The sequence below is a fragment of the Moschus berezovskii genome, chromosome 3 (genome assembly GCF_049115385.1).
Source record: "Moschus berezovskii isolate FMDL1 chromosome 3, NW_MosBer_1.0, whole genome shotgun sequence".
Classification (NCBI taxonomy): Eukaryota; Metazoa; Chordata; class Mammalia; order Artiodactyla; family Moschidae; genus Moschus; species Moschus berezovskii.
The window spans coordinates 36,794,161-36,819,400 of NC_142462.1; the positions used below are offsets into that span (position 1 = coordinate 36,794,161).

Genomic DNA, 25,240 nt, shown 5'->3' on the forward strand with positions numbered 1-25,240 from the left:
ACAATGTCTTTACCCAATGGACTACTCTGTTGCTAACTAATCTGTCAGTAAGAGAGTTACTCTTCCTAATCTTCATTCTATAAATATTTATTGAGTTCTCCACTACCCATTACTCTCCTCTCAGCCTGAGGTCACCTACCACATCGTATGGAAACCTGAGTTGCCCATTTTAGCTACTGCAGTGGTTGTAGTTAAGACTGTTTTTCCGATTTCCTAATCAGAAACCATTATTTCTAGCTTTTAACCCTTCCTGGGATGCATTGTTACCAAGCCTTGACATCATTTGCATCTGTGATGAACTAAAAGTATATTGTAACAAAAATGGGGAAAATTAGAGAGTTGGTGATGGACAGGGAGGCCTGGCGTGCTGTGATTCATGGGGTCGCGGAGAGTCGGACACGACTGAGCGGCTGAACTGAACTGAACTGAACTGGGCTTCCCTGGTGGCCCAGTGGTAAAGAATCCACCTGCCAATCCAGGATATGCTAGAGATGCTGCTTGGATCCCTGGGTGGAGAAGATACCCTGGAGGAGGAAATGGCAAACCACTCTAGTATTCTTGTCTGGAGAATTCCATGGACAGAGGAGCCTGGTGGGTTACAGTCCATGGGGTCACAAAGAGTCAGACACGACTGAAGCGACTAAGCATGTATGTGCGCAGAGACGATTTGTCTTCTCATAGCAATTTCAGGTGGCAGCAACATATACAGGAATTTGGGGATATCTCAGTATTTTAACATTTATAGAGTGGAACATGGATCTTGTGCCTGATATTAAGAAGTTAGGAAATGTGTGCTGAGCCCATGATCTCTTGTACATTGTTAAACCAGTTTCTCAGGTTACACAGATAATAGGTGACACGTGGGATCTAAACACAAGTCTATCTGAAGCAGAAGTCTGTTCAGCACACTAGCTACACATCAAGGGTCTGCAGCCCCTTGCCCGTCTGCAAAGAGATGAACCCAGGGGTTAAGTCCAAGTTTGGATACTTTCATAATAACTAGACAGGGTAATTTTATATGCATTGAACATAGTAGTAAAAAAAAATGGAGCTTTATTAGTTGTTTTGGTTGTTTTGTATTTTAGTAATGTACTCATATTGTGTTTTGTGAAAAATATCTGTCTGTGACAGATTGGAAAACAAAAGCCAAGAAAAAACCCTAATCGGTTCGACAGATCTTTTAAATAGCATCACACTGCACCAAATTGTCCCTTAGTTTTAGTTCTCCAAATAAAATGAACGCAGGACAGGAAAGAGTGGCCCTTCTGATGGCTCCCACTTTATCTTCTGATCTAAGAAGGATACCAGTTCTCAATGGCTTGGTTCAGCTTCACTATTGAATCATTTTGTGCCCAAGCTAAGAACTTTCCCACATGTTTCTCCCCCACTGGAGGGTTGTGTCAGTCATCTCTGAGCTCCCAGCTCTTCTCCTGGCCTAATCAACTTTATCTGAGAGCGGGTTTAATTAGTTTCCTCTCAGAATGGGTTGAAATAAATAGAGGCTTTCTAATGGCCTGTTCAGGGGCACCCCCTGAAGAGAGATCAAATTTATTTATGATGCCCTTTGGCTAGGTGTTTGATTTCCTGGACAAAACATCACTTGAGTCTTTTAAGGTTTGTTTTTAGGTGTTCTATAGCTGGCCTGAAGCCATGTTCTCTTAAATGGTGATCAAAGGCATAGACAATACAAGTCAGTCAATACAAAGTATGTTCTATTTAAACATATTGCTTGGAACTTCCTTTTTAGTTTTTAAAGGACAGTGTATTGGAGACAGTTACAAACAATTCTACGGTACAGTAATTATGTGCATTTTATTTATCTTATTTTTCTCTCTTAAGACTCAGAGAGGACTGTCCTGACTCAAATTTCTTTGCTTACTTTCTTAAACAACAAAATCATTAAGACTTTAAGTAGTATATATAGTAAGACATATTGTTAAAATAGAAGTGAAACTCTTGTCATAATTATATCCAAAAAATAGAAGCCATAATTCATGAAGTGTTTATCAAAGGTGACCATGTTAAAGACAGGTCTCTTAGCAACTAAATATGTCCCTCTGTTTACTGCAAAATTCTGATGTTTGGGAGAAAATTGTTAAGTTGTCTTTTAAGGGGCTGCCACTGTATAGTTTAAAACAATAACAATGATCATTGTTTTTAAAGGTATACTACTAAAATACATTTAGTTGTTATTCAAAGTCAGTCTGTTATGACCAGAAATAAACTTACCACTTGAAAAGGATCAATTACTCCTGCAAATTGAATCTATCCTAAGTAGCATTTTCCTGGCTGTTGCCTGTTCTTGTATATCAAGTCCTGCCAAAGCATCTGCCCCTGTGTTATTTTCAAAACAGAGGATTCAAGATCCCAACAAAAACTGTCTCATCATCCCTCTACTGTCAACAACACAGGTTCTTCGCCAACAATAAATATACAAACCAAACGGAGTTGCTTATGATATCGTTTTAATGTAATGATCAACACTGAATCTCCCTTATCAGAAACTTTTCAAAGAATCAAAGGTGTTCTGTCAAGTTCTTGTAGGCAAAATTGAACATCACTGGATTTAAGAGGCCCAGGTATAGGTGACTGATTATCCAGTAGTTTATTAGGTTTTTGAAATACATTTTCAAGTATTTTAAGGAAACATTTTTTAGGTACAAATGAAAATAGGATTCTAAAAATGGAGAATTAACTGAAAATAAACAAAATCTTTAGCAGTCATATGACAATCTATTAAAAATTTCCTTTCAAACTGATGTTATACCAAATGAGTCTATGTAGAAATATTATCTTTGTCCAAAGCTATTCCTTTTACGAAGTGAAAGCTTAAGAACGAGTTACCTGGAAATATCTAAGCCAAGGAAACTAACTTGTTTAAGCAAGCTCCACAAATTGTAACCAGGTTTTCTGCTGAATTCACTCAGAAATTCGCAGATAAAGAAATCTTTAACTCAGAACTAGATTAGTTAAGTAAATGCATGTCGACAGAGCAGTTGATTAAGTTCACATATATGTAATAATATCTACCTGGTATGTTTTGGTACTTTCTTCAATGGCTTTTCTCCCCAGAAACCCAAATGGACTGTACACAAAATTTCTAGTGTCTTTTACAAAGTTCTTTGGATTCTGTAATTGTGTCATAGTGAGAGGTGGCTCCTTCTATTGGTGGCTCAGATGGTAAGAATCTGCCTGCAATGCAGGAGACTCGTGTTTGACCCCTGGGTTGGAAAGATCCCCTGGAGAAGGTATGGCTACCCACCCACTCCAGTATTCTTGCCTGAAGAATTTCATGGAGAGAGGAGCCTGGTAGGATACAGTCCATGGGGTCGCAAAGAGTCAGACATGACTTAGTGACCCACATCCACATGATAATTAGACCTCTTGAAGTATGAGAGCTGGGCTAGGTTCTCAGACTTCTTAATTAAGTTCCAAATTCGTTGCAAAAGACGTCTTCTCTGTTATTTGTCATTGAGCCTGTGGTCGTGGATCTTCTGGCTTTGTCATGGTCTGCTTGTACTGTTCTTTCCCTGTGTGTCTTTGCTTGCTTTAATGCCTTGATCCCACGCAATCTATGGGGTCGCACGTTGTTGGACATGACTGAACAACTGAACAGCAACTACACACAGAAAGGCCAGCACTGCTCTTTGCCTTTTAAAAAAAAATCCACTTGTCCCCCTCCCATGTACTCATCTCTTGAACCCTTTTCTATCTAACTACTGGGCTATGGTGAGTTGAGCTCCTTATTCATTGCCTAAAATCTGAATTTGTTTCCTGAGGTCACCACTTTTCTCTAGAGCCCTCTGACTCAACCGAATTAGGCCATGCCAGTGTGAGCATTGTGGTAGGCAGCATAATGATCCCCTCCACTGAGCCTTCCCAGAGTCCCTAGAAGGAACAGTCCTGTTCATGTGTAATTTAAGCCTGGTGAGACCTGTGCCAGACTCCCAGCATACAGAAATGTAAGAGGTAGCTTGCTGAGTCTGAGGTAGCATGCTGTGGCAGTGATAGGACATTAATACAAGTCCTCTGGGCTCTCCATGCCAAGCAGCAGCAGGATGTTAGGAGCTCACTCTTCCCATATTGGTTCTGGCTTTGTTGATATCTGTGACTTTCCTAGGCAAGAGAACATCAAGGGAACATTTCATGTAAGGATGGGCATGATAAAGGAAGAAACTGTAAAACCTTACAGAAACAAAAGAGATTCAGAAAAGGTGGCAAAAATACACAGAAAAACTGTGCAAAAAAAGGTCTTAATGACCCAGATAACCACAATGGTGTGGTCACTCACCTAGAGGCAGACATACTGGAGTGTGATGTCAAGTGGGCCTTGGGAAGCTATAAACAAAGCTAGTGGAGGTGATGGAATTCCAGCTGAGCTATTTCAAACCCTAAAAGATGATGCTGTGAAAGTGCTGCACTCAATATGTCAGCAAATCTGGAAAACTCAGCACTGGCCACAAGACTAGAAAGGTCAATTTTCATTTCAATCCCAAAGAAGGACAGTGCCAAAGAATGTTCCAACTACTGTACCATTGTGCATATTTCACATAATATCAAGGTCAAGAGGTCAAACTACCAACATTTGTTGGATCATGGAGGAAGCAAGAGGGTTCTGGAAAAACATCTGCTCCTCCTTGACTATACTAGAGCCTTTAACTGTGTGGAACACAACAAACTGAAAAATTATTAAAGACATGGGAATACCAGACCACCTTACCTGCCTACCACCTTACCTGTCTACCACCTTACCTGTCTCCTGAGGAACTAGTATGCAGGTTAAGAAGCACCAGTTAGAACCTTACATAGAAAAACTGACCAATCCAGAAGTGGGAAAGAAGTATGACAAGGCCATATAGTGTATTGTCACCCTGCTTATTTAACTTATATGCAGAGTAACATCATGCAAAATGCCAGGCTGGATGAAGCACAAACTCGAATCAAGATTGTCGGGAGAAATATCAACAACCTCAGATATGCAGATGATACCACTCTGATGGCAGACACTAAAGAGCATCTTAATGATTGTGAAAGAGGAGAGTGAAAAAGCTGGCTTAAAACTCAACATTCAAAAAACTAAGATCATAGCATCCTGTCTCATCACTTCATAGCAAATAGAAGGGAAACAAAGGAAACAGTGGCAGATTTTATTTTCTTGGGCTCCAAAATCACTGTGGATGATGACTGCAGCCATGAAATTAAAAGACACTTGCTCCTTGGAAGGAAAGCAATGACAAACCTAGACAGTATATTAAAAATTAGAGACATCACTTTGCCTACAAAAGTCTGTATAATCAAACTGTGGTTTTTCCAGTAGTCGTGTAAATGTGAACGCTGGACAATAAAAAAGGCTGAGTGCCAAAAAGTTAATGCCTTCTAACTGTGGTGCAGGGGAAGACTCTTGAGAGTCCCTTGCACAGCAAGGAGACCAAACCAGTCAGTCCTTAAGGAAATCAACCGTGAATATTCATTGGAAGGGCTGATGCTGAAGCTGAAACTCCAATACTTTGGCCACCTGATGCAAAGAGCCGACTCATTGGAAAAGACCCTGATGTTGGTAAGAATTGAAGGAGGAGACAGGGATGACAGAGAATGAGATGGTTGGATGGCATCACTGACTTGATGAATATGAGTTTGAGTAGACTCCGGGAGTTGGTGATAGACAGGGAGGCCTGACATGTAGCAGTCCATGGGGTTGAAAAGAATTGGACATGACTGAGAGACTGAACAACAAACAAGGGAATACAGTGGCATACATGATGATCCCTTCCACTCACTGATGAGGCTGTGAGCCCAGGATACTTTCTTTAAACCAATTTATAGCCAACATTCTTAAATTGTTTTCTCTGCCATGGTCTCTTTTGACAGTGGTGTTGCCCACTCTCAGAATGTTTTTAAGTCAAATATGTAAGACTATAAAGGAAATGAATATTAAAAATACATAATAACAATACAGAAGATGCATGCCTCTTTACTAATGTATTTTATAACAAGATCTGAGATTTTGACTGTGACATCACAGGAATTGACAACACTTATAATGGAAGAAAAAGCTAAATTTCATTACAGGGAAAGTAAAGATGTACTTTAGTACCAGTAAAGTACTAGAACTCAGCTTTAGTTATGTATCCCTGATCTAAGTTAATGCCAAAGAACTTCAAAAGAAGTGGATCTTAAAATATTAGTCCTAAATCTGAATACGCTTTCTGTATATTTGTTCTAATTATTAGAGTTTTGATACATCACTTTAAATGTTGCCTGTTCTTGTCCAGGAGGAAAAAAGGGAATCTTTAGAGGAAAGAAATCATATCAGTAAAAGGAACAATCTGCTCTCGTTGTTTGTTTATTTATTTGTTTACATCCCTTGTTCTAGGAAGGATTTAAGACGGCTTGTTCCTGTCTAAATTCCTAGAACCTGGTTAATTAAATCTTCTGAAAATGTAAATTAAAATGCAGTAACACTATTTGACAAATGGGACAAAATTATTATCATCTTTTGAATAATGATGTGATTGGGAATGTGTGCATCATATTTATCTAATCTGCAATTAAATCATTTATATCTGCAATTAAATCATTTATATCTGCAATACATAAATTCACATCATCAATAACAGGAGATATGGCCAATGGCCAAGTTTGTTGCAAGAACAAAATAGCCTGTGTCAGGAGGAAGGGTCACCAATGATGTTCTAATTGAAATGCTGACAAATTAAACAAGGGCATAACTCATTTTTTCAGCTAGCAGTGACACAAAGATTGCCACATTGAACTGGCATTATTTTGTTTACTCTTTTCTACATATTCTATAACACACACTTGCCTTGTGGCAACATCACGGTTAATCACTGAAGAAATGGCTGTCTGCTGCTGCTGCTAAGTCACTTCAGTTGTGTCTGACTCTGTGTGACCCCATAGGTGGAAGCCCACCAGGCTCCCCCTTCCCTGGGATTCTCCAGGCAAGAACACTGGAGTGGGTTGCCATTTCCTTCTCCAATGTGTGAAAGTGAAAAGTGAAAGTAAAGTCGCTCAGTCGTGTCCGACCCTTAGCGACCCCACGGACTACAGCCTACCAGGCTCCTCCATCCATGGGATTTTCTAGGCAGGAATACTGGAGTGGCTTGCCATTGCCTTCTCCGAATGGCTGTCTAGATAGTTTCTAATATCTGAATGGGCAAGTGTCTACCTTATTGTGTAAACCTCAATTAGCATTTCCACATGCAGCTTCGAACCTTTTCAGAAAAAAATTCACTGAGTACCTAACATATGCAAAGGGCTTTGCTAAGGCATGTGTAGCAGTAAGAGTGTTTGTCTACAGACTGTACAATCTACAGGACAAGTCTCTTTCTTTGTATTATCTAAATAAACAAAACTGAGTCCGAACTCCCTAGCTAAAAAAGCACCATTAGAACTCCATCTCCAACTCTCTTTAGGTCATATGAAAATCCAGAAGATTTACATGGTGCCCAAAACATCAGGTGGCTATGTAGCCACTACTGGTATTATTCCAATGCAGTCCTTGAGTTCTGACAGCTCTCAGTTGTCATGTATTGTGTGGGACATGGGAAACTTTTCAGAGGATGGGAGGCTTTGTTTGATATCTGGGTCTGGATTTCTAAAGCACACACACAACCATTTCCTCAAGAACTTGCCACTTCCTCAGAGTTCTGACACCAATAGGTTATGAAAGCCTATCCTCTGCTTCTCTCCTTTTGCAACCTGCCTCTTTCTTCCTCTTTCTTCCTGCCCGCCAAGATGTATAGCATTGTCACTGATGAGTTTGGGCTTGTTCAGAAGAACAAAGGTGCTGCTGACTCCAAGTAGCTTCAGTGTTCTCCCCTAATGACAACCTCTTCCCCAAATAGGTCTCTTTCCCATGCTCCAGAAAAAAGGAATTCAAACCCTGCTTGGGGGTTCAGTTCAGTTCAGTCGCTCAGTCGTGTCCGACTCTCCGCGACCCCATGAATCATAGCACGCCAGGCCTCCCTGTCCATCACCAACTCCCGGAGTACACTCAAACTCATGTCTACAGAGTCGGTGATGCCATCCAGCCATCTCATTCTCCGACGTCCCCTTCTCCTCCCGCCCTCAACCTTTCCCAGCATCAGAGTCTTTTCCAGTGAGTCAACTCGTCGCATGAGGTGGCCAAAGTATTGCAGCTTCAGCTTTAGCATCAGTCCCTCCAATGAACATCCAGGATTGATCTCCTTTAGAATGGACTGGTTGGATCTCCTTGCAGTATAAGGGACTCTCAAGAGTCTTCTCCAACACCACAGTTCAAAAGCATCGATTCTTCGGCGATCAGCCTTCTTCACAGTCCAACTCTCACATCCATACATGACCACGGGAAAAACCATTGCCTTGACTAGACGGACCTTGGTTGGCAAAGTAATGTCTCTGCTTTTTAATATACTATCAAGGTTGGTCATAACTTTCCTTCCAAGGAGCAAGCGTCTTTTAATTTCATGGCTGCAATCAGCATCTGCAGTGATTTTGGAGCCCAAAAAAACAAAGTCTGACACTGTCTCCACTGTTTTTCCATCTATTTCCCATGAAGTGATGGGACCAGATGCCATGATCTTTGTTTTCTGAATGTTGAGCTTCAAGCCAACCTTTTCACTCTCCTCTTTCACTTTCATCAAGAGGCTTTTGAGTTCCTCTTCACTTTCTGCTTGGGGGTAGGGACGCCAAAAAAACAGAGCAAGAACAAACACAAATCAGTATCTCAATAAATCGATCTGTGAATTATTAGAAGAGTGACTTTGAACCATAAGGAGCTGGTGAACTAGGCTTTTATTACTAGACATTCTGAAGTCTGGTAAGGATGAGAAAGAAACGTAAGCAAAATAAAGTTTTATTTCCCAATAGGCTGTACTAACATATTTCCTTCTGTATGGTGTCTGGTGCTTATTAAATTCTCAGTTAAATTAATAGGCAGCTAATAAATGTTCCTTGAGGCTAATAATGAAAAACTAATAAAGTCTATAGAACTATAATTTTATTACTATTGTTAATAATATGTAACATTTTAGCCTGTATAAATTAGAATGCTTAGATAATTTTTATATATCAATCTGCATTTTAAAGTAACTCTTTTTCCACTGTTTAATGAGGGCCATGTAACAAATGTCACTAAATTATAATACCATCAGAAGCTAAGAAACGTAATGTTTCAGTCTATACAACCTTCCTAAGAATAAACATGTAATTTCCAGTGACTTGTTGAAATACTGATGAGTTTGTGAATTCTAATTATTCACTGGCAGAGGAAACCAGAGTGCTCAATCATCTTAAAAGAGTGCTTACTCTGAGTTAACTATTGTACTAAGTGACTTAATGATTTTATTTCAGCCTTGCCGGAATTCCCACTTTTCAGATGTTGAAACTAAGAGTGAGATAGTCCAGACAACGTACCCACCATCGATGGTGATTGAGATTGCAGAGTATCGATGAGGAAAGGCGTGGCAAAGCAGTTTTGTTTGGATGCTGGGGATTTGACGGAGCCAGAGCTTTAGGGTGACATTTGCAGGCAAGCATTCTGTTTCAGCTGAAGAGAAGAGGCTTGTTTACTGTGGCAGCAGCTGATGGAGTTTCTAGGACTAGAGCCACCACTCCTGATCTAGGCATTCATTGGATCCATCATGATCCATGGTCAGAATTTAAGTCCAAGAGAGTCTGATTCTAGAACCCCTGTCTTTAACCACTGAGCTGTGCTGAGAGTCATGGTCCATCAGAGATCACTCACTGCTCCCGTGCCTCTTTTCACAGCCTCAACTCCATGCCCTAGGATATTAATCCCCTCTACTATTCCAGACACCTGGGGAGCCCTTACGCTGGGCTAGGGACACAGAAATGGAGAAACTGATCTATGAGACAGACCTACAGTAAGGCCCTATGGAAACTCCTAACTCCATGATATTTGGAGTTTGCAGATTGCTTGGCGTTCAACTAAGTCTCACCTTATCCTCAATTCTGGGTCATGTTGAAATAAGCCATTAAAGTGGATTTTTGAAAAACTTTTTATTTTGTATTGGGGTAGAGTTGATTAACAAACAACATTGTAATAGTTTCAGGTGAACAGCAAAGGGACTCAGTCATACATATGCATGTATCCATAAAATGGAATATTTTTCCCTTATTGAAGCATCCTTGTATCTGGAACCAGATTGCTTGGGTTCAAATTCTAGCTCATTAATGAGGCTTCCCTGGTGGCTCAGATGGTAAATAATCTGCCTGCAATGCAAGAGACCGGAGTTTGATCCCTGGGTTGGGAAGATCCCCAGGAGTAGGCAATGTCTGCCCACTCCAATATTCTTGCTTGGGAAATCCCATGGACAGAGGAGCCTGGCAGACTACAGTCCATGGGGTCACAAAGAGTCAGACATGACTGAGTGACTAATATTTTTCACTTTCACTGACTAGTTAAATGACTTTGAGCAATGGACTTAACTGCCTGTTGCCTCCATATCTTTTTGTGTTTACCAGGGACCATACTACTCCCTACCCTGTAGGGCTTTACACAGATTGATTAATTATGTTTTATCTATATGTCTATTTTATATATAGCTATAGATAGTTATAGGGCTCCCCAGGTAGTGCAGTGGTAAAGAATCTGCCTGCCAATGCAGGAGACTTGCACTCAATCCCTGGTGGGGAAGATCCCTGTAGAAGGAAATGGCTACCCACTCCAGTATTCTTGCCTGGAAAATTCCATGGACAAAGGAGCCTGGTGGGCTACAGCTTATGGGGTTGCAGAGAGTCATACACGACTTAGAGACTAGCACTTTCAATTTCATAGATACTTATATTATCTGATAAACCTGAAAACTTAGATTTGCCTAAGACAAATGCTTTTATTAGAGTCTAGCAGAAAGAATATATATCTCAGAGTCTTGGTTATCTGGTTATGAATCCACTGCAGATATTCAGCATTTTCAGACCTTGTCTTCACTTTATTGTAGCAGCACCAAGAAGTTCTTCAGACAACACGTGTTTTTATTCCTTTGAATAATGATAATCCATCATTTTTAGTAGTCATATGATAAAATAAACCTAAGTGACTTGATCAGTTACATATCTAAACTCATTTTTACAAGTAGAAAATGACATCCTCCTCACTGACATATGTTGAAAATATTGGCACAAACTTGAGAAGCCACCCAAGCCAAACCATAGACCAGAGGAGAGGATTTCTCCTGGGGGAAAAAAGTCACCCTTCACTTTCTGCAAGTCTAGTCCAGTGTGAACAACAATTTACCTTACCAGTGGTCACTGCAAACCAAAAGTGAAATAGGAACTGGAGCCAAAGCAAGGCTATTCATTTATTAATCATTTATTAATTAATCATTCTATGCTCAGTTGTTGTTTAGTTGCTAAGTCATGTCCTATTCTTTGCAACCCCATGAACTGTAACTGGCCAGGCTCCTCTGTCCATGGGGTTTCCCAGGCAAGAATATTGGAGTGGGTTGCCATTTCCTTTTCCAGCGGATCTTCCTGACCCAGGGATCAAACCTGTCTGGCAGATTCTTTACCACTATGCCCTCTATGCTCAGTACCTACAGATAATTTCCACAGCTGTCTTTGGTTTTTATTGGACACCCTGAATTTATTTTGAAGGACCAATCAACCTTTCTAATAATTTTGCTAACTGTATCCTGTCCTGGAGGGTTCACATTTTAAAACAGGGTGTTGGGTTATGATAATACAAAGAAAGTATACTTGTCACTATATTTGTATATATTTAGATGTTTTAAATGTTAGAGACAACTCCTGAGAGAATGGAGCATTCTTTTCAAGAATACTTTTCAAGGTATTAATAGCAGTTCAGGTAGATATTTGATCTCTTCTCACTCACAGTGGAGTGAGAGGCAGGCCAGAATAGGGGAGAGGGGCTTACAACCTCATGTGGGTACCAAGGGGTCAAGAAATAATAGCTTGAAGCCACAGGGAGAGATTACAACTAGAATATGAATGAAAATCCATGACCAGTGTAGAGCAATGGAGGTACACCACCAGTGTATTGTCAGTTTTGAGTACTAGACAATAGTAAGTCAGAGATAAGGAGTTTAGTAAATGAAGAAACTGCCCAGAAGGCATGAAACAAGATGAAAGCAAAGAAAGGAACTACTGAATGTGTACTCTCAAAGGTCAGAATTGAACCATGGTCGGAAAGATATGGCAGGAGGAGAAAAATAATCTCTTACGGAGTTTTGATCAAAGAAGTATCATATGATTGCAGTACTCAAAGCCAGTCAGCATTAGCTCTGGTCTTAAAGAAAGGCTACCCAGAGAACAAAGATTAACCCATGGAAACAAGCTCCCTGAATATTACAGTGATCAACAGTGGGAGTGGTCAGGATTCATGGGTGCATATGGTTTCATGTGGCTGGCATTGTAGAGATGTCCTGAAGGAAGAACGGGCCCTGAATCTAAGGCAGAGTCAAGAGAGCTTAGGAAGGAAGGAGAGTAGTTCATTTGTTTGGGTCATTGGTTGGTGGAGGTGTTAGGGGCAATTGTGTAAATGTTAATCTAAGAATGTATATTTGACAGTTTCTGGGGTGCTTCTCTCTCTGATATTATTTAAGCAAATGTAGATCCTGAGAATTGAGACCAACATAATTCCCTTTCCCTGAATTAAGCAACACAAAGGCATAAAAATATGTAGCTGTTTACTCCAGGAAATGCTTACTCTCAGAAGATAAGTTGATGATCTAACCAAAGCAAATTGCTTCAAGACCCTCTCCTAGCTATAACCATCAGTCCAAAGTGATTGTGTTATAATCTATTCCCAATGCCAGTCAGGCTGCGCTTTGCAAGTTCCACGTGGAAATAATTCAGCTCAGACCCTAAAATCCTGTAAATATCCCTCCCTTAACTTTGCTTGATTAAAACAAATCAGGCCTGGATGTGCTCTCCTTGTGTTGGAGTTATGTTCTAGGTTTTTGTTTTAGTTGCTCAGTTGTGTCCTACTCCACCAGACTCCTCTGTCCATGGGATTTTCCAGGCAAGAATACTGGAGTGGGTAGCCATTCCCTTCTCCAGGGGATCTTCCCGACTGGGAATCAAACCCACGTCTCCTGCACTGGCAGGCAGATTCTTCACCAATGAGCCACCGGGGAAGCCCGATAGTCTAGGTTAGAGGGTCAGAAACCAGACAGAACCATGGTACTGACACCTCTGTTGGTGTGACTTTCTATGATCACGGGTTTGAAAGAGGCTGGAACAAAATAGTTACATACCTACTCTGTTCCTTGAAGACAAGTAACTCTATCTTTACTTTTAATTGGTTTTTAGACTTGCTGGCTATTAGTCACAATTAACATCTGGAGATAGAAAATTTAATAAAGAAAGTTTTTACTTTGTGTCAAACGGGGCAGAGGTTGCAGTATGTTTGCAAACTGTTCTAGCTGCGAGTACTTTTTCTTTCAAAGGGCTTATGTTTGGACAGTGGCCCCCATGATGCAGCTCATACGACTTAAACCTTCTATGGCGACCCCTCTGAGCTTCTACTGATGAAACTATAAACCAAGCTCTGATTATGGGACAAAGGCGTCTACTGACCTCTGAATATACATCTAACAAGCCAGCTGGTTTGGTTAAATCCTTGATTTAGATTTGTCAAGAGTCATTTTTCTTTGGATTTCTAGCTATTATTATGTCAATTCCCTTGAATCATCATGGGGCACCATATGCCTTAGATAGGGCAAAACCTCCTGGAGTTATTTTCCTCTTAAGAAGTTAAAAAGCATGTGAAAATGGAGAGTAATAAAATAACAATAAACAACCAGAAAACTGCAGTCAAACTCTCTCTAGCCTCAGGAGGCAGAGTTTGGGTTGGCTTTCTGTGTTTGGCCAAAGGATAGCACAGAAAATGGGAGTGGAAAGTTCTCGTTTTTTTTTTTTTTCTCCTTGTTAACATTATCTGAAGTGTATCCCTTGGATATAGCCTCTGAATATAAGCAATTACATTCAGTTATTACTTATTAACTTTAGACAGTTGGTGGGCCTGTGATCCTTTGGATAAAAGTCATTTGTATCTCCTTTATATCAAAACATATGCTTAGTAAATGGTTTTGTTTCTCTGCAAAAAAAAAAAAAGAAGTTAAAAAAAAAAGTTAACTTCCCAAATTTAAAAGGAAAAATGGTTCAGGCAGGGAGAACAGAAGGTATTTTTTCAGAGTAAATTGGGAAGCCATGCAGAGGACAGCAGGGTGGGGAGCATCAGACAGTCACACAGGTGGCCTGGCCAGCAGGTGATCAGTGCAACTTGCCACGCTAATTGATAGGAATTATACCTGTTGTTTTCATAGTTTCAGAAACAGTTAACTTTAGAAATGTGGGATCTGCATTCATATTAGGATAATCCAGTGAGAAACCTGGGGTTGAAACTTCGGCCAAGTGATAGCCACAATTTTCTGCCTTCTGAACTCTTTTCCTGGAGAGTCACAGGAGTGTTAAAGGCACAGACATGAAGACCACAAGTACTCCGTTGTTCAAAAGGAAAAGCCTTACCTTCTGCTTTCAAAGAAGTGCACCAATATGAAGGATAATGAGAAACGTTTATGAAGGATAAAGTTAGCTCTATAGCCAGTAAATACATATCCTTGAGACAAAAGACCTATTCTAAAGCCTAACATAAGACATGGCCCGTAGTACTGCATTACTGTTGAATAATACAGTTTGTTTTTGCAACTAGGCCTCCTCTTAGTGGACTGATAAAACTCCCACGGAGAAAAATTTTTGTAATAGAATTACCTGCGACTCAATGGAGGTGTATCTGTCAGGCACTGATTGTCTGGAATGTCTTCCATAAGGCTAATTAAGATATAACAGTAACAGAAATGCTCCAGTTAAGGAGTATTAAAAACCCAGGCTACACCAACTGGTAACATCTAGCCTGACATGCAGGCGGGTGAAAGGTTTATGGAACTGTCAGTTAATCAGAGTCAGATTTCACCTGTCAGTCAACTTCAGGCAAGAGTCCTGTGACAGGTAGGCTATGGTCACAGACAAGACTGTGAACGGCAGATAACAAAAGGACAGAGAACACTGCTTGGCTAGAAGCTACCAAATGAGCATATTCCCCTGTATTGGGTTCTGGATGATGAGAGTAATGCAGGAGCCATGTTTTGTACAGAGTGGGGATGTTTGAATGATAAATTCAATGGATTCCATAATCATGACCACAGTTATCCTTTTAAGACTCTTTGTGGGATAGCAGTGTTAAGTTTAATTAGAAAGAGCCTCTACTCTTTAACAAGGGTCCAACAAAGGTCCATCTAGTCAAGGCTATGGTTTTTCCAGTGGTCATGTATGGATGTGAGAGTTGGACTGTGAAGGAAGTTGAGCGCCGAAGAATTGATGCTTTTGAACTGTGGTGTTGGAGAAGACTCTTGAGAGTCCGTTGGACTGCAAGGAAATCCAACCAGTCCATCCTAAAGGAGATCAGTCCTGAATATTCATTGGAAGGACTGATGCTGAAGCTGAAGCTCCAATACTGTGGCCACCTGATGCAAAGAACTGACTCACTGGAAAAGACCCTGATGCTGGGAAAGATTGAAGGCAGGAGGAGAAGGGGATGACAGAGAATGAGATGGTTGGATGGCATCACCAACTCGATGGACATGAGTTTGAGTAAGCTCCAGGAGTTGGTGATGGACAGGAAAACCTGGAGTGCTGCAGTCCATGGGGCTGCAAAATGTCGGACATGACTGAGCAACTGAACTTGAACTAACTCTTTAAAATTAAAAACTCAGGACAGAGGAACCAAAAAGACAGGCAGAAGAGTTAAAATAATAAGACAAACATTAGAAAGCAATATGTTAAGAAGTGCAGGTGTTTAAAGCTGGTAGAAGTTCTACAGATCACCTTAGGTTGAGTCCCTTTATTGGAGAGTGAACGGCAAGCAGAGAGGTGACTTATCCTCGGTCATCCTGCTTGGTGACCTGCAGAGCTGAGAGCTGAGCCATGGGCTCACAGACTAGCAGGTGAGTACAGTATCTGAGTGGGAAACAGCCATATACACCATGTATACACCAAGTTGAGGTCAACAGGATTTTAAATCTGGAAAAATTGAACTTTTGAGTAACCCCTTATCTTCCTGCTTGTTTAAAATATGAGGGCTCTTCTTATTCTTGAGTGTTGATTCTGGTGTACCTATTTTAAACAGTGATCTATTTTACACAATAGATCCTAGAGATAAGAGGTGGGTCTTTTTGACTTCTTGTTCATAGTCTAATCACACCCATGCGAAGTCAGGCTAAAAAACGCTCAGCAGCTGACAACAAAGGCAGCCGATGAGAAAGTTAAAATGAGTATGGTTACAGATATGTGGGAACATTTTGGATGATATTTTTACTTTAAGGCATTTATCTTGATGAGTTATGAAGAGGTATTAATCTCTCCTGAGCACATAAGACAATGGCCAGCACCAGAGCTCCACTTTACAAATCATTTTACCATTAGCCTGAGCAGCTCTAACACATCAACAACCAGGAAAAGTGCATTTGCTTTATTTTAAGGTAGAATATTTATTTTGGATAATGGATTATTAAATAGATATGTATCATTTATCTCTGCAAGTCGTTTTATTGAGAATGATTTATAGCACATCAACAGCCATTGCAAATGCATTTGCTCTCTTTTGAGGGCCGCTCATTTTATTATGAATGGCTTACTGAGCAGAGAGAAGCCAATTGCAGAGGACTGCTTTCTCAGGGCTGTGATTTTTTTTTATAAGGATTGCCTTATAAATACTTTGTATATTACTTATAAATCTTTTCTTGGCAAAGTATCCTGAAGCCCAATTAATATTCCAGTTTCGTGGAGCCATTCTGAGAAAGGGCGTCCCTATGAAAGGGACTCTGAAAACTGGCCTCCTTTACATAAAACAGTAGCTCTGTACTCTGACACAATTATGTCAGGGAGACTTTGATTTCTCATCTGAAATGTCAGTATAAATTAGACTATGTATTTATTAGAATTTGATAGACATTAGGGAAGTTTCATGGCTGAGAATGCAAAGAAAAGAACACCTCTAGCTAATCGTTAACTTTTCAGTTGTTGCTGCCTGAAGAATTCATATTGCTTGCCATTCAAGTACGAGATGGTTCATTATTTGTGAAAATTGCAGAAATGGATGTGAAACGCAACCTTGGTGATAATAACTTAGGTTGGTTTAAAAAATTGACTATTAAGTGTATCTTTAGTACCTTAAGGTAATTCTAAACGAAAAATATAGATTCTTGGCTACTATAGTATACTATGTCAGATTTTTTAATTTCAGAAAGGGTAAACCACTGCCAAGTTTTGAAGGTCTGCATCAAGGATACTGACATAATTTTCAAAGTCATGGCAATGCTGCAGCACCTCCCCTCAACATAAAACCCAGTGGGTTGACACCAGCACATCTCTCCCTAATCTATCCCGTGCATAACAATATTGCCACAGAACCCACCTGAATATTTGCAACTGCAAGGGCAGAGTGGGTTTTGCAAATGAGGTAGGGGTGATGTATTTTATTGCTGATACTGTTTCACCTGTATTTAGTCCCACTGACATGGCAAACCCTCAGCCAATTGTCCTTATTATAGCCCCTGTGTATTTCTCCCCTGCGCACTTGCACAGGGGGAAGATGTGAGCGTGGAGCGTACTTAACTGCCAAGCTGAATGGCTCTGTAATGTAGCTTCAGTGTGGCATAAATTAAGCTGTCATTTTTTTGGCAGCAAGTGCAGAGAGGCGATTTTCCTGTACTGTAACATTTGAAACAACAATTTTCTCGCTCTGGTACTGACTGACAGTTCTGTGTGATACATTCTCAACGTGTGTGCTTCAGGGCTGCAGCTAGAAGCTGCCTTCAGGGCAAGGTATTGTCTCTATTAGCAAATCCTGGCTGTGCTTGCCCTAACTGTAGACATCTCCCGACTCCTTCTGCCGCCACTCTGCTGGAGGAAGTTGCCATCAGGCCAGCAAAAATGGCACTGGAGACCTATCAACCTGAGCTTAGGCTTGATTCTCCTCTGCAAAAAATGGTCTTTTATCATTAAAATCAGATTGTGTGTTCTTGTATGCTGGCTTTAACTGTGCAAAGCCTTTTACAAATAGGGAGATTTCCCCAAGCAGGGCTCAAGTTTTGTGAGCAGAAAGGACTGTTGGATGCTCTGAGGGCCTTCCTGGTATGGACTGGGAGAGCAGCTACCAGTATATTTTCCATGCCGCAGGTTAGCTGTGGCACAAAAGCAGAATGTTGATAAAGGTAATGAGGGGTGTCAGCAGGAGGTTCTCCAGAGGGACCACAGCAAACTGCTGTTTCTTTAAATGTCCTCCACCCCCACCCCACCCCCCTCCCCACAGATGACTATAAAGCAATATGGGCACCACCACTTGCCAACTCTCCTGAATGCTCATAAAGGGCAGAGAAGGTTACCTTGAAAGCAGTCAAAATAAAACTGCAATCACATCAGTCAGGATGCAGCAGGGAGAAATAAGTTATGTTAACCCTGAAACTGCGTGTGAAGTTGCTGCTGGATTGCTGAAAGAACCTGCGTGTGAAGTTGCTACTGGGGTGCTAAAAGAACGAGGCTGTCCCCCAGATCAGAGAGAAGGTTTTCACCAGTTCAGTTTGGCAAGATTATACCGAACCGACCCCCAGAATGGGTTTTGACCACATTTTGAAAGATCTCCAAGGAGGAATCCATGACTTTGCTGTTTGCATAGTCAAGCTATTTGCCAAATAACTTGTTCACAGTCAGTAGATTCTTTCTTGCATAAAGCTCAAGTCTTTATCTGTTTAGTTCAGTTCAGTCGCTCAGTCGTGTCCGACTCTCCGCGACCCCATGAATCACAGCACGCCAGGCCTCCCTGACCATCACCAACTCCCGGAGTACACTCAAACTCATGTCCACAGAGTCGGTGATGCCATCCAGCCATCTCATTCTCTGTCGTCCCCTTCTCCTCCTGCCCCCAATCCTTCCCAGCATCAGAGTCTTTTCCAGTGAGTCAACTCGTCGCATGAGGTGGCCAAAGTATTGGAGTTTCAGCTTTAGCATCAGTCCTTCCAATGAACACCCAGGATTAATCTCCTTTAGAATGGACTGGTTTGACCTCCTTGCAGTCCAAGGGACTCTCAAGAGTCTTCTCCAGCACCACAGTTCAAAAGCATCAATTCTTCGGTGATCAGCTTTCTTCACAGTCCAACTCTCATATTCATACACGACCACTGGAAAAACCATAGCCTCGACTAGACGGACTTTTGTCGGCAAAGTAATGTCTCTGCTTTTTAATATACTATCTAGGTTGGTCATATCTTTCCTTCCAAGGAGTAAGCATCTTTTAATTTCATGGCTGCAATCAGCATCCACAGTGATTTTGGAGCCCAAAAAAATAAAGTCTGACACTGTTTCCACTGTTTCCCCATCTATTTCCCATGAAGTGATGGGACCAGATGCCATGATCTTTGTTTTCTGAATGTTGAGCTTCAAGCCAACCTTTTCACTCTCCTCTTTCACTTTCATCAAGAGGCTTTTTAGTTCCTCTTCACTTTCTGCCATAAGGGTGGTATCATCTGCATACCTGAGGTTATTGATATTCCTCCCAGCTATCTTGATTCCAGCTTGTGCTTCTTCCAGCCCAGCATTCCTCATGATGTACTCTGAATATAAGGTAAATAAGCAGGGTGACAATATACTACCTTGACGTACTCCTTTTCCTATCTGTTATTTTCCCTTATTCTCTTTGGTGCTGTAATTGGGGAAAATAGAGAATTTTCTCTAATGTCCTACACATTCTTCATAAAATAATATCTAGAGGCTGGCTGTTCTCAGGTTCAAATATCTAGGTTTGTGAAAGGATCATTTATTTGTCCAAACAACAAGCACACAGTGTTTGCTATAGGTCAGACCCTCTCCTGGGGACAAAACGATCAATTGCAGGTTAAAATTCAAGCCGTCCGTCTCCTCACCTGCCATTTCCCACCACCATCCTGGCTCACATCCATGATGTTGGTCATACCTACCTCCTCACTAGCTGGAGCAGCTACATTTCATCTTACATTCTTGTCCTGGTTCAAGGGTCTTTATTAATGGGAAATGACCACCGCACCCCTTCTCTTCCTGATTAACTCCTAGTCCAGACAGGAAGTCTTCCCTGACCAAATCCCACAGCCTAGTCAGGGTTAGACATCTCTGCTATCATTACTTGAATTTATGCTGGGAACTGTACTCTGTAACCTTGCTACAATGCCTGGTATACAATAGATATTTAATAAATATCTCAGTAAATGAATGTATACATTTATGGTTATTACTCTCAAGATACATCCACAAATCATAAATTCCAAATAATAGAAAAAAAGTCTGATAATTTTTTTTATTGGGGAGAAAAAAATTACTATATAGATAATTCCTATTATATTTCTTTTATGGTATTCTATCAATAGTGTATCATGTTCCTACATTACTAATCCATGTTCAGTTCATGGTCAACTAGCTTCTAAAGATCTTCCTGCTGTGCATAATATTCTACCGTTCTCTAGAGCTCATTTCTGCAATTTGCTGAGCTGTGATCATCCATATTGAATTTTCATTCTGCTTATTCTAAGCCATATTACAAGCTTGTCAAAACTATTTTAAAATTTCATGCTAGATGTGAACATTCTGTGTTTTCTCTGCCCGTGATAGGATCAGGCAATGATAATATATGTAAAATAAGAAGATCCAAAACAAATTGGGTAAAACACTCCTCAGGTTTTGAAATCAGCCTGTGGCAGCACTGTGTTCTGAGAACGAGCAGTGGGGAGAGAGCAGAGACCTGGGTTCTGGCCAGGGGCTTAGCATTTACAAGCCGTGACTTTGAGTAAGTCACATAACCGTTTTATACTTACCTTGCATATATATTTTGTGTAATTGTTACTGCTATGGTGATGTATATTAAAAAAAAAAAAAAGACCTGAAAGTTAGGAAAGATTAAGTGAGAGTATTGTTGTTACTCTTGTATCTTCAACAATCATACAGATGTGTAACCAATGGAAATATAGTCTGTTAATTCTCTACTCCTGTCTCTATATCCTCCTCATGATCATCTTCATAAAATGTATTAATTGCATACCCACTCTATGAAAATCACTAAATCAAGCCCTATAATAACCTATTAACAAACCAGTCAAACAGTGAAAAAAAAAACCCATTATATATTGCCTTACAAAACTTACAAAACACTGACATAAGAAAAGATAAATTGAAATGAAAGTCTGCATGATAAGTACCAAGTAAGTGTTCCTCAAAATACCTACTATCAGAGGTGGCTGGAAGCTTCAGGCAATGTTATTTGAACCTCATCTTTGACATTTTTATTGAAATCTAATTAGTGAAGAGGAAGAAAAGGATGATGCTTCCATAGGGCAGGAGATGGTGTGTGCAAAGGTTCAGAGATAGAATGTGTATACCAATGTCCATAGCAGCATTATTCACACTGCCAAAATGTGGACGTGACCATTGACAGATAAATAGATTAAACAAAATGTGGCATGTGCATACATGGAATATTATTCATCCTTAAAAAGGAGGGAAACTGACGCATGCTACAGTATGAGTGAAACTTGAAGACATTATGCCAAGAGAAATAAGCCTGTCACAAAAAGACCAGTCCCAGATCATTCCGCTATGTGAAGTACCTAGGACAGTCAGATTCATACAGACAGAGAGTAGAGTGGTGGTTGCCAGGGGCTGAGGAGAGAAGGGAATGGAGAGTTATTATTTAATGGGTACAGAGTTTTAGCTTTTCAAGATGAAAAGAGTTCTGGAAATAGATTGTACTAATGGTAGCACAACAGCGTAAATGTATTTAATTCCACCGAACTGTACACCTAAAAAATGGTTAAGAAGGTAAATTATGTAATATGTATTTCAACACAATTTTTAAAAGTTTCACAATTAGAAAAGTGTAATTTAGAAAAAAAGAATAATAGATGAATTTGGCAACAGCATCTCATCTTCGACTGGGCCAAGAAGAATGAATATTGATATTAGAACATACTGGCTATGCTGGGGCCAGACTGTAAGAATTAAGGAAGTGAGTGAATGGTGAGAAAATGGAAAAATACCATCACTTGCTTGAAAAGTTTGACTGTGAATCATATTTCACCTACTTTATGATTAAGTTATTGGAAAGTATTTTTAGAGTTAAGCAATATTCTAACTAAACTCAAGTCTAGCTGATAGCTGCTCAAAAGCCAGTAGGCAGGAGGCAAGTGTTGGTAGAAAGAAAAGATTGCTTTATTAAGAAGGCTGGCAACCAGGGTAGAGAATGGATTCATGTCCAAAATCCAACTCCTCCTTGCTGATCCGGGGCAAGAGCTTTTAAAGGGGGAGTTTCAGGAATGTACAGACAAGAGGGGAGGCTACATCTCTCTCTGTCAGCTCTGACAGTCATCTTGAAATTAGTCATCATCACTTTGATCATTTTAAGTATATTTAGCCTTCAGTTCAAGGGTCAATTTGTCCTCATTTCTGTGAGGCCAGTTCTCAGAATTGTGGAAGCTTATGTCATGGCTACAATCTGGTGATCATCTAGTTAACTTATTTTACCTGATGGGGGTTCCAGTGTCAATGAAACGGTTCAAAGAATATGGCTTAGAATATTATCTATAGCCCTAGCCCTTAAGGAAGAACTAAATGTCCTTGACTTTGGTTAATGACTCAACTGTTGTTATTTGCTCCTGTTTGACAGTTTTCCTTTGCTTCTGCATTTTCTCACTTCTCTGATTAAATTTACTCTTTGGCTAAGTTTTCCTACAGATAAAAGGCAGGTGGATGACATGGTGGGAGGTGAGAGGGTGGTCTGTCCCAGGAAGACCCCATAGGGTCCTGCTCTGTTTCAGTACTTTTCAACCAGGATTAAAGCCCATATTCTAGCTCTGTTTTTGTAAGTAAGAAACTTTAGTCAAGAAACTTATGTCTCCTAGGTTTTTATTCCTCCTTCTGAAAGGTCCCCTACTTCTTAACGTGAAAATTGTACCTTAGATTTGAAGATTTGGTTTAACATTCTGAATGGATTAAAAATATGACTTTAGGTCTCAAAATGGAGGTAAAACCGCCGCCCGGTCGCCCCCAGCCCGACTCCGGCCGTCGCCGCCGCCGCCGCCGGGGGGAGGAGGGTCATGATCCCAAGGAACCAGAGCAGTTGAGAAAGCTGTTTATTGGTGGTCTGAGCTTTGAAACTACAGATGATAGTTTAAGAGAACATTTTGAGAAATGGGGCACACTTACAGATTGTGTGGTGATGAGAGACCCCCAAACAAAACGTTCCAGGGGTTTTGGTTTTGTGACTTATTCTTGTGTTGAAGAAGTGGATGCAGCAATGTGTGCTCGACCACACAAGGTTGATGGGCGTGTAGTGGAACCAAGGAGAGCTGTTTCTAGAGAGGATTCTGTAAAGCCTGGTGCCCATCTAACAGTGAAGAAAATTTTTGTTGGTAGAAGGAAATGGCAACCCACTCCAGTGTTCTTGGCTGGAGAATCCCAGGGACGGGGGAGCCTGGTGGGCTTCCGTCTATGGGGTCACACAGAGTCGGACACGACTGAAGTGACTTAGCAGCAGCAGCAGCAGCAGTATTAAAGAAGATACAGAAGAATATAATTTGAGAGATTACTTTGAAAAGTATGGCAAGATTGAAACCATAGAAGTTATGGAAGACAGGCAGAGTGGGAAAAAGAGAGGATTTGCTTTTGTAACTTTTGATGATCATGATACAGTTGATAAAATTGTTGTTCAGAAATACCACACTATTAATGGGCATAATTGTGAAGTGAAAAAGGCCCTTTCTAAACAAGAGATGCAGTCTGCTGGATCACAGAGAGGTCGTGGAGGTGGATCTGGCAACTTTATGGGTCGTGGAGGAAACTTTGGAGGTGGTGGAGGTAACTTTGGCCGTGGTGGAAACTTTGGTGGAAGAGGAGGCTATGGTGGTGGAGGTGGTGGCAGCAGAGGGAGTTATGGAGGAGGTGATGGTGGATATAATGGATTTGGAGGTGATGGTGGCAACTATGGCGGTGGTCCTGGTTATAGTAGTAGAGGAGGTTATGGTGGTGGCGGACCAGGATATGGAAACCAAGGTGGTGGATATGGTGGCGGTGGTGGAGGATATGATGGTTACAATGAAGGAGGAAATTTTGGAGGTAACTATGGTGGTGGTGGAAACTATAATGACTTTGGAAATTATAGTGGACAACAGCAATCAAATTATGGACCCATGAAAGGGGGTAGTTTTGGTGGAAGAAGCTCGGGCAGTCCCTATGGTGGTGGTTATGGATCTGGTGGTGGAAGTGGTGGATATGGTAGCAGAAGGTTCTAAAAAACTCAGAAGAAAAGGGCTACAGTTCTTAGCAGGAGAGAGAGCGAGGAGTTGTCAGGAAAGCTGCAGGTTACTTTGAGACAGTCGTCCCAAATGCGTTAGAGGAACTGTAAAAATCTGCCACAGAAGGAACGATGATCCATAGTCAGAAAAGTTACTGCAGCTTAAACAGGAAACCCTTCTTGTTCAGGACTGTCATAGCCACAGTTTGCAAAAAGTGCAGCTATTGATTAATGCAATGTAGTGTCAATTAGATGTACATTCCTGAGGTCTTTTATCTGTTGTAGCTTTTTCTTTTTCTTTTCATTACATCAGGTATATTGCCCTGTAAATTGTGGTAGTGGTACCAGGAATAAAAAATTAAGGAATTTTTAACTTTTCAAAAAAAAAAAAAAAAATGACTTTGTTTTTCTAAAAATTCAAAGTGAAACTGAAAGTTGCTCAGTCGTGTCCGACTCTTTGTGATCCAATGGACTATGCAATCCATGGAATTCTCCAGGCCTGAATACTGGAGTGGGTAGCCTTTCCCTTCTCCAGGGGATCTTCCCAACCCAGGGATTGAACCCAGGTCTCCCGCATTGCAGGCGGATTCTTTACGGCTGAGCCACAGGGGACGCTTGTGGGAAAAATTCAAAACCAGAGCCCAGTTCATCTGCACATGAGACAACAACACAAGCTAATGCAGACTGAGAACTTGTGCCGGTATCTCTGTAAGCACATTCCATGTATTACATGATTGAGTCATCCCACAGTCCTGCCAGATAGGGTTTGTTATCAGTCTGTTTACAGATGATGGTGCTGAAACAGGGAGGAGTTCCGAAAATCACTTGAGGACATATAGTTAGAATGTAGTAAGAATACTCAGACTGAGGCCAGAATCCATTAGATACAGA

General features: G+C 40.8%; 1 protein-coding gene across 1 annotated transcript; it reads left to right on the plus strand.

Moving 5' to 3' along the window:
* Positions 1 to 23,071: 23,071 nt before the first annotated feature.
* LOC129552292 (heterogeneous nuclear ribonucleoprotein A3-like) lies at positions 23,072 to 24,624 on the plus strand. Its single transcript, XM_055420560.2, has 2 exons — positions 23,072 to 23,496; positions 23,603 to 24,624. Exons 1-2 carry the CDS (start codon positions 23,075 to 23,077, stop codon positions 24,345 to 24,347), a joined length of 1,167 nt encoding a protein of 388 aa, XP_055276535.2. The 5' UTR covers positions 23,072 to 23,074; the 3' UTR covers positions 24,348 to 24,624.
* Positions 24,625 to 25,240: the final 616 nt, after the last annotated feature.